The sequence below is a fragment of the Triturus cristatus genome, chromosome 8, assembly GCF_964204655.1.
Source record: "Triturus cristatus chromosome 8, aTriCri1.1, whole genome shotgun sequence".
Lineage (NCBI taxonomy): Eukaryota > Metazoa > Chordata > Amphibia > Caudata > Salamandridae > Triturus > Triturus cristatus.
Window position 1 is genome coordinate 297,111,159 of NC_140591.1, and position 14,542 is coordinate 297,125,700.

The following is a 14,542-nucleotide window of genomic DNA, read 5'->3' on the forward strand; positions in this document are numbered from 1 at the left end:
TTGGAAAAAGGCTGCAGGCTCGGGGACGAGGATGTTTCAGGTGCCACCACCACTTCGAGAGGTAAGTTGGGTAGTTGTAGGTTAGGTGGGTACCCCGGGATTGGGCACAGGGGGCCGCAGGGCGCCGGGTGCAGGGGTGCCTTTTGACGTCGGGAATCTTACCCTCTGGTTGATCGCGGTTGGGGTGGCACTTGGTTCTGAGGCTGCAGGCTTCCTCCGGGATGTCGAGGGGGGTCCTTGGGTGCCGGACTCGGGGTCACAGTCGCCGTGGGGTCGTCCTCAGGGTCTTTGGCCACTCCGGCACTGGCCAGGCTTGGCTGGTGCAGAGTGTGTTGGGTCCGCGGTTCCGGGCTGCTGCCAGGAGTTAGGGATAGGTTTCTCGAGTAGAGCCTCTACTCATGGGAGTCCCAGGGGCTTAGAGCCAAAAGGCAGCCAGGTCCTCCGGGATTGGTGAGGTTGCTGGCCACGGGAGATGCCGCGCTGGTGCAGGTTCGAGAGTCGACAGGCCGGTAGGGCTGGGGCCAAAGCAGTTGGTGTCTTCTCTTTTTAGCAGCTGCAGGGCAGGTCCTTGGTCTTCTTGCTCTTCTTGTAGTTTTCTATCTGGAATCTCCGGGAGGAAGGTTCAGGGTGCCCCTAAATACTAAATTTAGGGGCGTTACAGGTAGGTGAAGGCCAGGGACCAATGGGTCCCTGTCCTGGGGTGGGTACACCCCCTATCCTGCCTCTCTCCTGTGGGAGGGGGGCAGTAGCCTAATCCTGATAGGGTAGGGCCTCCCATCTTCAAGATGGCGAGAGCCCGGAGATGTGTTTCACCTCGCCTCCCCCACCTGAGGGGTGGGGTGGGCAGGCTGGCACATCCCCTGTCCTTGTATGGGGTTTCCGGCCAAGCTTCCCGCCAGAGTGGGGGGTTGCAGTGGCCTGGGGAAACTCCAAATGGCGGTATGCCTTTGAAGCTTCCCTTTGCTCATCTTGGGGGAGGAGATTTCTCACCTCACCCAGGATGTGCATTGTTGCAGGCCCGGGAGAGCAGGGGCTCTCCCACCCAGGGGTCCAGCAACGTGTCTGCTGTGTGGCAGCCTGGGCAGCCTCAGAGCAGACGTGGATTGTAGGTTAGCTGTGAGGGGGCATCTCCAAGATGCCCTCTGGGGTGCTTAGTACATTAAATCCCACACTGGCATCAGTGTGGGTTTAATGTGCTGAGAAGTTTGATACCAAACTTCCCAGTCTTCAATGTTGCCATTATGGTGCTGTGGAGCTCGTGTTTGACGAGCTCTCAGCACCATGTACTCTTAAATGGCAGCACTGCACTTACAGTGCCCAGGAATGGACCCGGGTACTGTAGGGGCACAGGGCTCCTGCTCCTGTGCCCACACCATAGGCGTAAGGCACCCAGCCAGAGGGGTGACTGACATATGCCTTGGCAGTGTAGGTGATGGGCATGGCACACAGAGATGTGTGCCATGTCGACTCTTTGTTTTGTCCTGTACCCAGACACTCAGCCTGCAAGGCAGTGTGTGTGTGTGTGTAAGGGTACAGGGCCTCTGAGGGTGGCACAATGAGTGCTGCTGCCCTTAGAGGCCTTCCCTGGCCACAAGGCCCTGGGTACCTAGGATACCATTTACCAGGGGCTGACATTTGGCTAGGGTTTGCCAATTTGGAGTTTGTGTGGTTTAGGGAAGGAACATAGGCCCTGGGCACCTGATTGGCAGGAACCCAGGGTACACTCAAAGTACATTCAGCAATTTAGCAAAAAGTGGGGGCATACCATGCAAGAAAGATGGCACTTTCTCACACTCATCCCCCTCAAGTGCACACCCTAATACCAAGATGCAGCAGAGGTGCTATACCAGCTAAACCTAGAAAGGATTACAGTTCAATTCCACGCGTCTTAAGGCACTAATAGAATCTCAAGTCACTAGCTTCACCCCCTCTCCCCCCCAATCCCTTTTGCTCTATGGAAACCTACTTTCCCCCCAAATCCCTTTTTGCTCTATGGCGACCTGCTTCCCCCTCAAATCCCTTTTTGCTCTATGGCGACCTGCTTCCCTTGCAGTCTGTCAGCCTGCAACCGATCTTGAGGCAAGTTGTGCACATTAAAATAGAGTAAGAAATAATGCTTCCCTTAGATTAATTATATTGCTTTTAACATTTTAGTCACATGAAAATACAATATAAAAAGTTGTAAGGATATTCCATAAGGGGACAGGGAGATTCTATAACAATGAAAGGTGGATACAGGCACAGATCATGGACACTGTAGGCTAAAACCATTGAGGAATGGATGTGGCCTAACGGCAGTGCGGTTGACCTCAAATCTGGGGACCTGGGTTCGAGACTCGGTAACGACGCTCAACATCTTGTGATTCCAGGCAAATCACTTAGGCTTACAGTGCCTAACAAAAAACATGAATGTGTCCGTCTGTAAGCAACTAGGGCTCATGTAAAAAAAACTGATACCAGATACCTCTGAGTCGAGTTTGCGCTATATAAACATCCAAACATCCTGGGGGGGAAAAAACATTATTCATAAAGACTCTGCAGCACATCAACCAATATAATAGTCTTACTTTGAGCAGGACAGTGGAACCCAAAGAGAAGAACGCACCTCTCCTGATATCCCCAAGTGTGTCAAATAGAAGAAAGTAAATGCCATGTACCTGGCATTGTGCACGCTTCATAAGCACCCACTGCCAAGGTGCAGTCCCAATAGGACGATACAATTTCAGAACAATAAAAAAGGTGAACCATACAACAGTTATCTTTAAAGTAGTCAAACAATTCAGATTGATATCCAAAAAGTATGTTCAAAATTCTTATTTTGTTCAGTCTAGGTGTGGTCACTGGGCTTGTGACCAGTTGTGGGCTCTGGAAAGGAACGGATACCTTATCGGCACGGATTCTGGTGCCCGCCACTTGAGTTTATTTACCAGTGGCTCGCCTCGCTTAGAGGAACCAGGAGTGGACTCATCTTGAATCACCCAGTTCTACCCTTCACATAACGGGTCTGCTCAGAATTTATTGGCATAGGAAACACGTGATGCACCTAGACTGCGCATGGCAAGAGGAAAGTGGTTGATATGAAGCACTGAGATAGCGCAAGATGCTAGTTACTGGATTGGCGATTTAAATATTACACCTGGATTTCAAGCTTGCCCTCAGAAAGTCCAATGTTTAGGACGAAACGAGTTGACTGTTTTTCTGCTGTATATACTGTTTTTTACATGAACATGACTGAATAAAAGAAGATTTTTGAACATACTTTTGGATATCAATCTGAATTGTTGGACTACTCTAAAAGATAACTGTTGTATGGTGCACCCAAGTACAATAGTCTCGTTTTGATCCTCAGCCAGCAGCAGCCAAATCCTGGCTCCTGCATGACCTCAGCCTGTTAAGATATCCTTAGGTAAGCTCTCCATGCAAGACTTTCACTGTGCAGATCTTTCCATTTATGAGGCAAGTATAATCCAGCTCCTAGTGCACTCTGGTAACTTGATAGTCTTTCAAAAGATCGCAATAGCGAAAACACTTGCAGGCTCTCCAAACTTAGATCCAATCCAGGGGGCTAACCGAAATCAAGCAAATAATATACTCTGCTGAACAGATCTTCACTTAAAGCAGACCATGATTAATGAAACCAGTACGGATCAAGGGGTCTAGAACCTAGGTACCTTTGGAGGCCAAGGAAAAGCAGTAGCCAACCAATCTCCCTTTTGCAAATGATATTGGGCTCCTGCAGTCAAAAACCAGCACATTTTCCTGTTGCTGGGCAGATTTTGAAGCCTTCACAGTCAACTTCATAGCGACTCTTAGGGGAGATCTGTCTGGCCCCAGGGAGTGCGATATGATTGTTTCAAAAACTGGGCCCTAAATATTGCGCAGAGGGAGAAAGCAGTAACACAGGAATCTGGAGGCTGGGTGAGCATCACTCAAGCAAAAGATAGCAATTTGAGACACAGAAAACACTTCCGTGCATACACAAAAACACCATTTAAGCACATTTCAGGGAGAAAGAACTGTAAAATCATATCTGCCCAAACATTACGTCTGAGATAAACTGTCAGCTTAAACAAAGGAGGACAAAATCAAACCAAGCGAACAGATGTATTAAAAAACAAAAAAAATATAATCACCAACCCACTTGTGATTTACACATCCTACAAGCAGACATGCATTGATGTTGCATGCATTATCAATGCAAATAAGACCAGGAATGTGAACACAAAAGACTCAACTAAGCAGAACCAGTCTTTCGGCATTGGTACATACAGGTAAAATGGTTATGCACCTGGACTAGAACCACACTGTCACTATAGCTGGTTATCACATAGCACACTTTCCTCAAGCCAGGAAGGGGAAAGAAATACTTGTGTCCTATTGTTCATGAGCCTTTCTGAAGATAACTAAAGCCAAATAAAGTACACCCATGGGGAATACAATGCCCCAGCACAATCATATCATAAAAAGGGAATAAAACTTTAAAAAGAGCAACCGTACAGGCAAAATTGTCCCCGCTTTCAGTGCCACTTTACGCTTTGCCAGTGCCGGCAGCTTTGAAAACATGGCAGCATTGACCGCAACAGCAGTGACTAGTCATCTTGAAAGTTTTTTCCTTATAATCTCAAGATGGCTGCCACAGCCATCACTAAAGGATAATGAGGTTTTCATACTTTCAAGATGGTTGCCATTTTGCAATATGTTCATGCAACGTAACTTATACCTTGAAAGTAGGGAACCATTTTCTATGGTAAGATAGCTGCTACGGTTCATCAACCAACAAGGCAGCCATCCTGAAAACGCAGAGATAAACAAAAGGGTTCGGATAGCATACATTAAAAAAAAAATAATAATCAACAGCAGACCTGGACATAACAGGACATGGTTGAGCTTGTTTTAAAATAGCAACAAACTACATAATGCTGAAAACTCCACCATTGCAGAAAGGAAAAGAGCATATACCAGACAGAAATAAGGAACTAATCACAATAAAGCAATTAACTATGCACAGCACTCTATTACAAGATAAAACCTACTTGAGATACTGCTGTGATTTCAAAATGAATTTCTCTTGAAGTCCATCTTCCTCATCAAACTGTTCCATAGGTTCCACAATAACAGGACGAGGGGTTCTGAAAAGAAAATGCTTTATGTTAGAGAGTAATACTAAGGTGCAAAACGCGCTAACTGTACAGGCGATGAAGTACAAAACAAGTATTAATCTCCTTAAGTAGAGTACTGAAAATCAATGTTGGAGCAGAATATTACAGGATATCCTATACTGGTAATTGTCGGGGGGGGTATTGATTTGGGGGGGGGGGGGGTGCTCACCAGGGCAGCGAAGTTGTGAAATTTGTGTGCTTGAGTTGCCCAAGCTGCCCCACAGCAACATACATTTCCCCCTCCCACTTGGAAGAACCTCAACGGTAAGCAATAGTGAGCTCCTGAGGGGGACGACTCCTATTTTTAGGCCTGACCCCTTCCTGAGGAGCCTTTGATGCTGGCCTGCAACCAAGAGACTGGGCCGCACAACGCGACCTGGGTGGCAGCACCACATGCTTGAGGTGGGACCTCTGATGCACTCAAGAGACCCCACAGTAACATAGTTCATATCTTCCACCCATTAATGGGGGAAGAAGGGCTCAGATACCAAGTAAGTTGGGGCACACATGTGGAACAAGCTAATTACCACAGCTACACACAAAAGGATCCATCTCAACCACTCCTGTCTGGCGTTCCATTTGAAAGCACAGTGGACCATCAACAGTTTTACTTAATACATGCTGCCAAACAAAAATCCAGAGCACCTGAAGAGGGGGTTGTGTTTGGGTGGATGTAGCATTAGTCTTGGGATAATAAAATTACACTATTTATCCCCCGGGGCTGCTTACTACTCTTAAAGACTGATACTTAACTAAGCCTTCTGACTGCTGTCCACTTAAGCTACAGTCAGACTACTGTAATGATGGGGGCATGTAATCTGGGAACATGATCATGCTCTGACCTGCTTTCACAGAACTTGTTCCCACCTTCTGCACATGAACCTCAACAACCTGAAGGCAGAAACAGGAATTAAGACTCTCTCTCCGACACGATATTCAGTTGGCTCAAGAACTTTAGATGCAAAGGTCAAGATAGAATCCTTGGAAAGACACATGGAATGTCAGCGGATGACAATCTGCAGGGCTTCCTCTAGAATGCAATCCTCAAATGAGGACCTTGAAAACAGGTCCTGTAGGGGAAATATCTGTATGAGATTGGGTGAAAGGAGCAGGGGTATTGCGCGAGGAGCACCCTCAGGGTAGGACCAAAACAAGAGGAGGGATATAAGTGTCTAGTGATGTCCTGGTACAATTATAGGGTCTCAAAGGAAAGAAATTCTCCTGGCCGCTAGAAACAAAAAAATACTATCTTATATCAAGAAGCCTCACGTGCTACAGATCAGGATATTGCACCTGCCACACTGCTGTGACATCAACCATTCCAGATGGTAACACAAAAGCCCTGAGCAAAACATGTTGGCTACCGCAGGACATTATTATTTGATATTTTCATGCCATATTGTATTTGACAACCGATAAAAAGATCACACCTTTTCAGAAGCACATAAAGCAGCCCAGCCACTGGGTATACAACTTCCAATGGTTAAAGAATGAAATGCAGCAAGAGAAGCGCCTGACAATGAGTTGGAAGAGCATGAAGAAAAGAAGAAATGCCACAATCAAGGACTCAAAGAATATTGAATCAAAGAGGGGGAACGGCTCACATTGTAGCACTAAAGATAAACACTGAGAATTCACCTCACACCGCAAGGTTGGCCTGGCTGAGATCTTCATTATAGTAGTTACTTTTGCCTCTAGCACACACTCTGATAACACACTAACCATCATACAATTAAACGTTAATCACATGTGATTGCGAGGGCCATGTTATTAATATTTTCTAATATGTTGGTCTTTGTTTTCTGTTCTATTTTACTGATAAGAGGTCAATATCCTTTACCCAAGTGGCATTAATGAGGTATCCCCGTTGATTAAAACTTGACCCTGGAAAACCCTAGCACCCATACCCCATTTAAACATATTTTGACGGGTTACTATATAATATTGTTACTTTACCTGTTAAGCAGTTCCTAATTAACAGGTATTCCACAGACCTCAACAATCTGATTGAAGACTCTAGACAACGATAGATTACTTACTGGTAGGAGTAGTTTTGCACCATAAAGAAATTGTAGGATTCACATGCTGTGCAGTATTCCATCATCTAGTGCTTAGGCCTGTAACTTAGTCCTTTGTTGCTCTTTTTTGTTTTTTGCTGCTGGGTGCTTTGTCTGTACCTCGTGACGCATGGTGCCCACATTGGAGGTACCTGCGTTTGGTCACCATCTTCAGATCCTCCTCTCCCCTCCACCTTTATTTACAACTTTGTCATTTTTTTGACCTTCTAGGTCTCCTTAGAGGTTTCTCCTTCATTTCTCTTATCAGGCCACGAAGAATCTACTCGCCCACTCACTATGGCGAGTTAGTTTTTCAAGGCAAGCTATTTGTAGGGCCTACTGGCAAGAGAACTTAGCTCGAAAATAACGGGTGTTCTTTTTATTCAGAAAATGAGCAATAACGATGGCTTTAAATCTTGGTTTTATCTCGTAACATTTACTGTGCATTCAAAGACAGGTGAAATGTCAGCTTAAGTCTTCTTACAAACTGCTGTTTAAATTTATCCAGAAAATTAGTGTTTATTTTCCTTTCTCTGACTGCAAAGGTTTTTGTAACGTGAACTGTCTGACAATGGTGCTGGGGGACAATATATTTAACCCCGTCGCTGCTAGACCTCCCCCTATCCCTCACTCTAACCCCCCTGCGCGAAGTCTTTTTTTGGCTATTAGGGGTAGTTAGCGGTTTGGCCCCTGAAACTTTTTGCCCACACAAGTTAGCAACGCCAATTTTTAGGCAAATGGGGGGGGGGGGGGGGGGGGGGGGGGGGGAGTGCTGCAGCGGGAAGCGCCAGTTTTTTTACCTGCAAAGAGTATCAACGGGTTTGTGGTGCTAAAATAACCATCTTCCCACCTTTCAGAACAGGCAGAATTTTTTTCAGAACACCAAACTTTGACACAGTTTTGGCATTTTACTGAGACATAGCCTATTTTTCCTATTTTTGTGCTTTCAACCTCTTCCAGTTAGTGTTAGAAATGGGTGTGCAAGCAATAATGGATTCGTTGGAACTATACATTTCTGAAAATTAGACAACATTCTGAATTCAGCAAGGAGTCATTAGAGTAGATCCTTCAAGGTTTTCCTATAGAAACAATTGAAAAAAAATATAGATTGTAATTGAGTTGCAAAAAAATGCCATTTGTGCCAACGTTTTAACCTGTAAAGGTTTGCAGGGGACTCTGGATAGGGAAATGTTGAGGGATCCACGCAAGCCACACCTCCCTGGACTCTTTAGGGTGTCTAGATTTCCGAAATGTTCGAGTTTGGTAGGTTTCTCTAGATGCCCACTGAGCTCGGGACCTAAACGCAAGTGACTCCCTCGCAAAACCAAGTCTTTTTCCGAGATTTAATGAGATGTGGTATTTTATGTAAGGGGCAGTAAGCCCCGCCCTTCTTTTCTATTGTCTGGCGTCACCGTTTATGCTAAACGGTGGCCAGCCATTGGAAAAGAGCTCCTTGTGATGTTGTTGCTCGGCTTTGAGCCGTCCCTTTTGGACGGCCTCGCCTGCTTTGTATTGGTCGCAAAAGGTTTATCTTTATGGGGCCAAACACATGGCCCCATAAAGACAAGAAACCCTTTAGCAGGCGAGAAAGCCGAGCAAATACGTCAAGGCAAGCGCTTGTTGACCTAGGGAGGGGGGCCTCTTTCATTAGCGGGTGTACAAGCCCACAGATCGCGGATTGACCAGCGTCTGCTCTTCGCGGTAATTACTGCTCCTGCTAGTTTTATTTGTCTTGGTGTTCGCTGTCTGTGTATATATTTGTGGGTCTAGGTGGGGGGAAAGCTTTACACTCACCCGTCTGCTGGGCATAGCGGACGTCGATTGTCTGTGTTCCAGGCTGCTGAAGTAGAAATGGCACGGCAGCACGTTGCTGGGCAGGGCCAGCCTTCACACCTCAGGAGCGGTGCACTTTTCAGACGCAGGGCCGGTGTTCCAGTGGAGCGGGCCGCAGGAAATCACTGGTCGCTGTGCTACGGTGCTAGTTGGTGGGGCAGTCAGCAGGCCAGCGGCAGTCTCACCACATGCGCGCAGCCTACGCCAGGCGAGACCTAAAAATAAATCCCTGGTGCCTAGTGGGTTTTTTGCCCCTCACCTTGGGCATGTGAGGGGGTGGCAGATACGGGACTATTGCCCCCCGCCCCCATCTGCCTCGCGGGGGGGCAGAAAGACTAGTATTTTTTTTGGGGGGGGGGGGGGGGGGAGAACTGGCATGCCCTTTCTGGCCAGACCCCACCCCTGAACTTTGAAAAAAATTATCCCTGGTGCATAGTGGGCGGATAAGGGGCTATTGCTCACATCTACCGGGGAGGGGGGAGAGAAGGGCAAGAAAGACTGCCATTTCTTTTGGTTACCTAGTGGGTGGACCCATGCTTGGGGGGGGGGGGGGGGGGGGGGGGATTGCTCTCCTGGGGCGATCCTCAAGCAGGGATTCACTAGTGAAGGGTACCATTAAATGGGGAAGAATCGCTCTTTTCAACAATACCTCTCCTGTGTGTTTTGGTACTCAGGAGGCCGAGATAGCCCAACGAGCACCGAAGCACTGAAACAAGCCTCTTAAGAAAATAATTAATTTGGACAAACTCAGTTTCCATTAAAATTATCACTTGTGAATTAAATAGTTCATTACTTGTTTGATGTATACTAGTTTTTGTATTTTTAGGTCTCGCCTGACCCAGCGCATGCGCTGGTCTGGCGAGACTTATTGAGAGGGCTCCAAAAAGTGCTACCAGGCCAGCCTAGAGCTACCGTGCATGTGCGCGCGCGCGCGCCTCGCTTGACCGCGAATGCTTTCACGGCCGCTTTGATCGCGATCACTTTCGCGGCCGCTTGTTGAATCTGAATCTGCGTGTTTGTCACCATGTGCTGTGTGTTCCTGGTTGAATCTTCACATGCAGCATTCATGGCGCATCTTTGGCTCACGTGCGGGTGTTTTATCAGCTGCTTTCATTCAACACGCGGTGTCTCTAGTGTGCGATAAAAGCTGTTTAATAAAACTTATGCTGCTTCTCATCTTCATGCGAGTCAAAAGTCGTGATGCCGCTGGGGGGTTAAAGGGCATGTGGTGTCACTTCTGTTATGCCAAAGATTTTAAAAACCGGCTGCATGTAAATGCGGGCACACGTTTGTACTGATCGAAAACAATTGTATTATTATTTTGGCTTTTTCCCTTTCATCCGATTATTGTTTTATACAAAGAGCGCCTTTGCCAGGGTTGATATTAATGGTGAACAGGGCGTCTTTCCTATGAACACCTTGGTAGGTCATGAAGTGACGAGCAAAGAGACGACCTTTACTTACTGTGTGTGCACTTTAGTTGTCTAAATGTTACTCAAGAAATATGCGTCCCAATTTATAGAGAGCTAACTGTGTATTCAAAGGAAGTGTTTCTTCTAGCCTTCCTTGCAGAGATCCAGGTTGTTCTACGGATTCCTGTTCCTAAAACGGACCGGTCCTTCTACCAGGCCCCTTGTTTGATTTCCGTGCTGCAGCGCAGGGGTCGCGCTGTTCAGCTGCGAGGAATATTCCACCCTGGTTAAACGTCAGCCTACCCTTTGGCGCCCGAGCTAGAGTCTGCTGGCACCTGCCAGTGCTAACGCCTCAGAAATGGAGCCGAGACAGAAACAAAAAAAAGAATAGAGGAAGGACTGTCATCGGTTATCACCTCGCGCTGCTGAGAAAGACCTCCCAGCTGCTTCTGCTTCCTCATCGCATGGAACGAGAATTATCGGGACTGGACGATTGGCTGCACCTGAGCATTGAAGAAAGATACTGACACTGCAGACCAAGCACCCAGAGCAATGTGTCCACCCAAAGACATCCTCACACATCACACCGACAGCAAACAATGCAAAGGCTGCTGTGACCAAACAGAACACAGTTCAATATTTACATTAATACCTTCAAAGTTTTAGCGGTAATTGGACCGAAATATCAGCAGCTGCTGTTTCTGGGTAATGGGTTGGTTGCAAGTATGCTTGAAATAGTACCTCCCCTGTATCAAATCCGGGCATATAAATGCATCAGTACATTTCACCCCTTTGTCCTCCTTTCTTCGCACAGTCCTTAAATTGTGTGATTGGGTCTGGAACAGGGCAGGTGCCCTTTCTTATTTTCTTCGTTTTTTAATTGTTTTTTACTCTTTATGCATCAGGATGGGCCTCACTCTGCACGCTGAGATCCTGAAGGCCTACCATTGCCTTGGACTTCTCACTGTGACACCATGGGCCTAAGAGTCCTCTAGCTGGTCTCTGCTGATGGGGGTGTGTTAGTCCCTCTCCCTCGCCCTCCTTACAAATACGCTCTCCCGTCTAGACAGGTCAAGGTGCAAAATGCTCCTATCCCTATTGCTTCTTCCGGATGAGGGCATGGACTGCAGCCAAGTGCACAGTAAACAAAAGAGATGCAACCCTGTGCCTTTAAGAAGATTTTGTCTCCACCCTCTGCTGATCAAAGTAGTAAGTTTTCACGAGAAACGCCGTCAAAGCAGCGGAATCCGAAATAAACTCTGCTCTGCAATGTTGCTATATCCAGTCGCCGTTGTCTCCCTTCAGACACAGTATGAACCCTCCAGGATAACACATGCCATCTCACGAAGACAACGGGATGAATGTGCCACTTCTTGTAAGGACACATATGCTCAAAATGCGTTGTTTACATATTTTGTAGATCGCCAGAATCATAGGATGATTGAGCTTCTCGCCAGACTCCAACCTGGTCCCCAGCTTAAAAGTCGCAATAAACTCACCTAAAAAAACGCACATCTGTGCCCTGCACGAACACGCACCCACGTCATAGGGGCCTGTATTAGTAGTTCAATGATTGCCCGTTTAATAAAACAAAGTGTATTCCAGTTATTGTGGGTGAATTCGGGACACTATATCTGGGCTGCGCCACCTGCTTATCAGCATGCATAGAACCGGAGTGATGTTCCTTGGCACCCACGAGCCTGAACTGTCATGTTCATCGCCTCGATGCTGGCCCTCGCGGCATTGACATTCTAGCCCCAACACATATCTTAAATAGGAGGGAAACAAAAACGAAACAAAACAACTGGCAGGAAAACGAGTAATGCTTTACCGCCCAAAAGTGTGGAGGATCACACCTACCTACACTCCAAACAAGAATGAATTCACGCATATTTTAGAAAGGTTTAAAGGCTATGGGCTACCAATGTTTGAATCAAATGGTCAAAATAAGAGTGGGCAATAGGTTTACTAACGAAACAACTTATGCATACCTGGCTTAATTACAATAAAGATATGTTCTGCGACTATACAAGACTTCATATGTTAGCACAAACTTAGCGGTTTTGTCAATTTGTCAACAAGTATTCTACCCATCCAACCACCCGCCTCAGTTCTCCTGTTACAGGAAGGCCGTTCAGTCTCATACATTTTTCATTGGAATACTGAAAACAACACGTGCACTCCCCCCAAAAAACGCACCCCTCGCCTATCAAATAAGCTGATATGATAGGCTACAGTATGTTCACTTAATAACGTAAATTCACCTCAGCAAATGTCTCAACGTATTTTATCTTTAAACATATTTGCTTACTTATATGATCGGTTGTTGATTAAAACTTTTGAGAGACTTTAAGAGTTTTATGACATGCATAAACAAATACAGCTTATCTGAATTGAGTCCAAGTTACACGTTTTTGCTGTCATTGTATTTGGATTGCCGTCCTTGTGTCAATCCTTGTTACACCCACATTGGCAGCGATTGCTCTCTTATAAGATCCCAAAGGTGAGACCTATTGGCTATGCCAATGCTTGTTAAGTATTGTTTTGAGGCTCAAGTTGGAGAAATTGTTTAGGCGGTAGGCCATAGGTTCTACTAGTGATTCAGTGGAGGCCCACAGAAGTCAAAAAGTTAGGATCCGTTGGCATATAACGTTAGTGACAACATCTTCTGTACTAACCGAGGCCACACGGGTCTTAGGGATCTTGAAAGATATCTTTGCAAAGAGGCAGGCACAACATCTAGTATGGTTCAGGTGCCTCACAAGCGCACCAAGGCACAAGCTCAGTCATAGGAGGTGTGGAATGTTTTCTTTTTTACGGAGTTTTATATAGCCCAAACTTGACCCGGTGTCTGGTATCAGAGCGCTTTACATGGCACCAGTTATATTACAGGAGGACACATTCATGTTTGTTAGGCACGGGGAGGTGAAGTGATTTGCCCAGAATCACTGGATGTTCAGAGTCATTGCCAAGACCCGAACCCGGTTCCCCAGATGAGAGGTCGACCGCCCTAGCCATGAGGCCAACCCCTCTCCCCATGTTGACTCCCAAGCAGAGATACAGCACTACGTGCCCTACATGCTGGTTAGTGCATTCTCTATTATAGGAATGTACAAGATGAAGATCAAGAAGAATTGCAATAGTTTCTTACTAACTGCAAGTACTGTAATGCCAAGACACATTTTCCTTCTATAGCCAGCCTCTACCACAAGGGACATGGATGTTGCTGTGCTACTTAACATAGAATGCTATGCAGCAACGTCAAACAGCACGAGCAAAGAGAGCAACAACTTTGAACTTCTGTGCAAGAAGGTGCACGGGCTCCGAAGATAGAGCCCAACCTAAATTCTGTCACAGTGGCTTTGCGGAAACAAGAAAAAGTCCTCTGCTGGTTAACTTACCATGCTTAACTGGAGAAGTAGGGATTAAAACAGAGGAGTGTCCTTTCCACAGTCTCCCAGAGACCTGAACTACCGTCTTTTGGTGGTGGTGCTACTGGATGGTGAAATGAGGGAGAGGGTTCATAATTCTTGTGTCTAACTGGGCTCTATACCATATTGAACATCTAGATACCCCATGCAGCAAACCTCACCATCAGCACACTGTCCTAAAGTTAAGGCAGAGTTGCCTTTTTTTTTTTTTTAACCATAAACTCTGAAATGATTTATCTACTGTTATTTTCTGCAGGTTTCTCTATAGCAGCATGCCGTTTTTTGTGTGTTTTTTTTTAAAGTGAAAAAGCAAAGTTAAAAATAAACAGGTGATACTCTCCTTCATCCCTTACTCTACCTTCTACTCAAAATCTATCCGTATTTCGATACGGATTGTGCTTTCCATGGTTTTTAAAACAATGGCCCACTTTTTAGCATGAAAAACGTTTGAGATCCACCTACCTTTAATAGACACGAAGCCGTTATTTTTAGGTCTCGGCTAGGCAGCACTCGCGCTCCCTCTTCGAGACCTGCAGTATTCAGTATATGGGCATTAATCTCTGCCCATCGTTACAATTGGCTCCCCTTCCTGACCTTTGTAAATAATTACTTTTGATTCATTAATAGGCGTACTAGTCCCTCCTTAGTAC

General features: G+C 46.1%; 1 protein-coding gene across 1 annotated transcript in view; it reads right to left on the bottom strand.

Annotated features, from left to right (window-relative positions):
• The window catches only part of PSPC1 (paraspeckle component 1), a 315,433-nt gene that overhangs the window by 272,438 nt on the left and 28,453 nt on the right, over nt 1-14,542 (bottom strand). Inside the window, exon 3 of the mRNA XM_085621553.1 lies at nt 5,034-5,129. Coding sequence (XP_085477679.1) covers nt 5,034-5,129 — 96 coding nt within the window. The remainder of the gene's footprint in view (nt 1-5,033; nt 5,130-14,542) is intronic.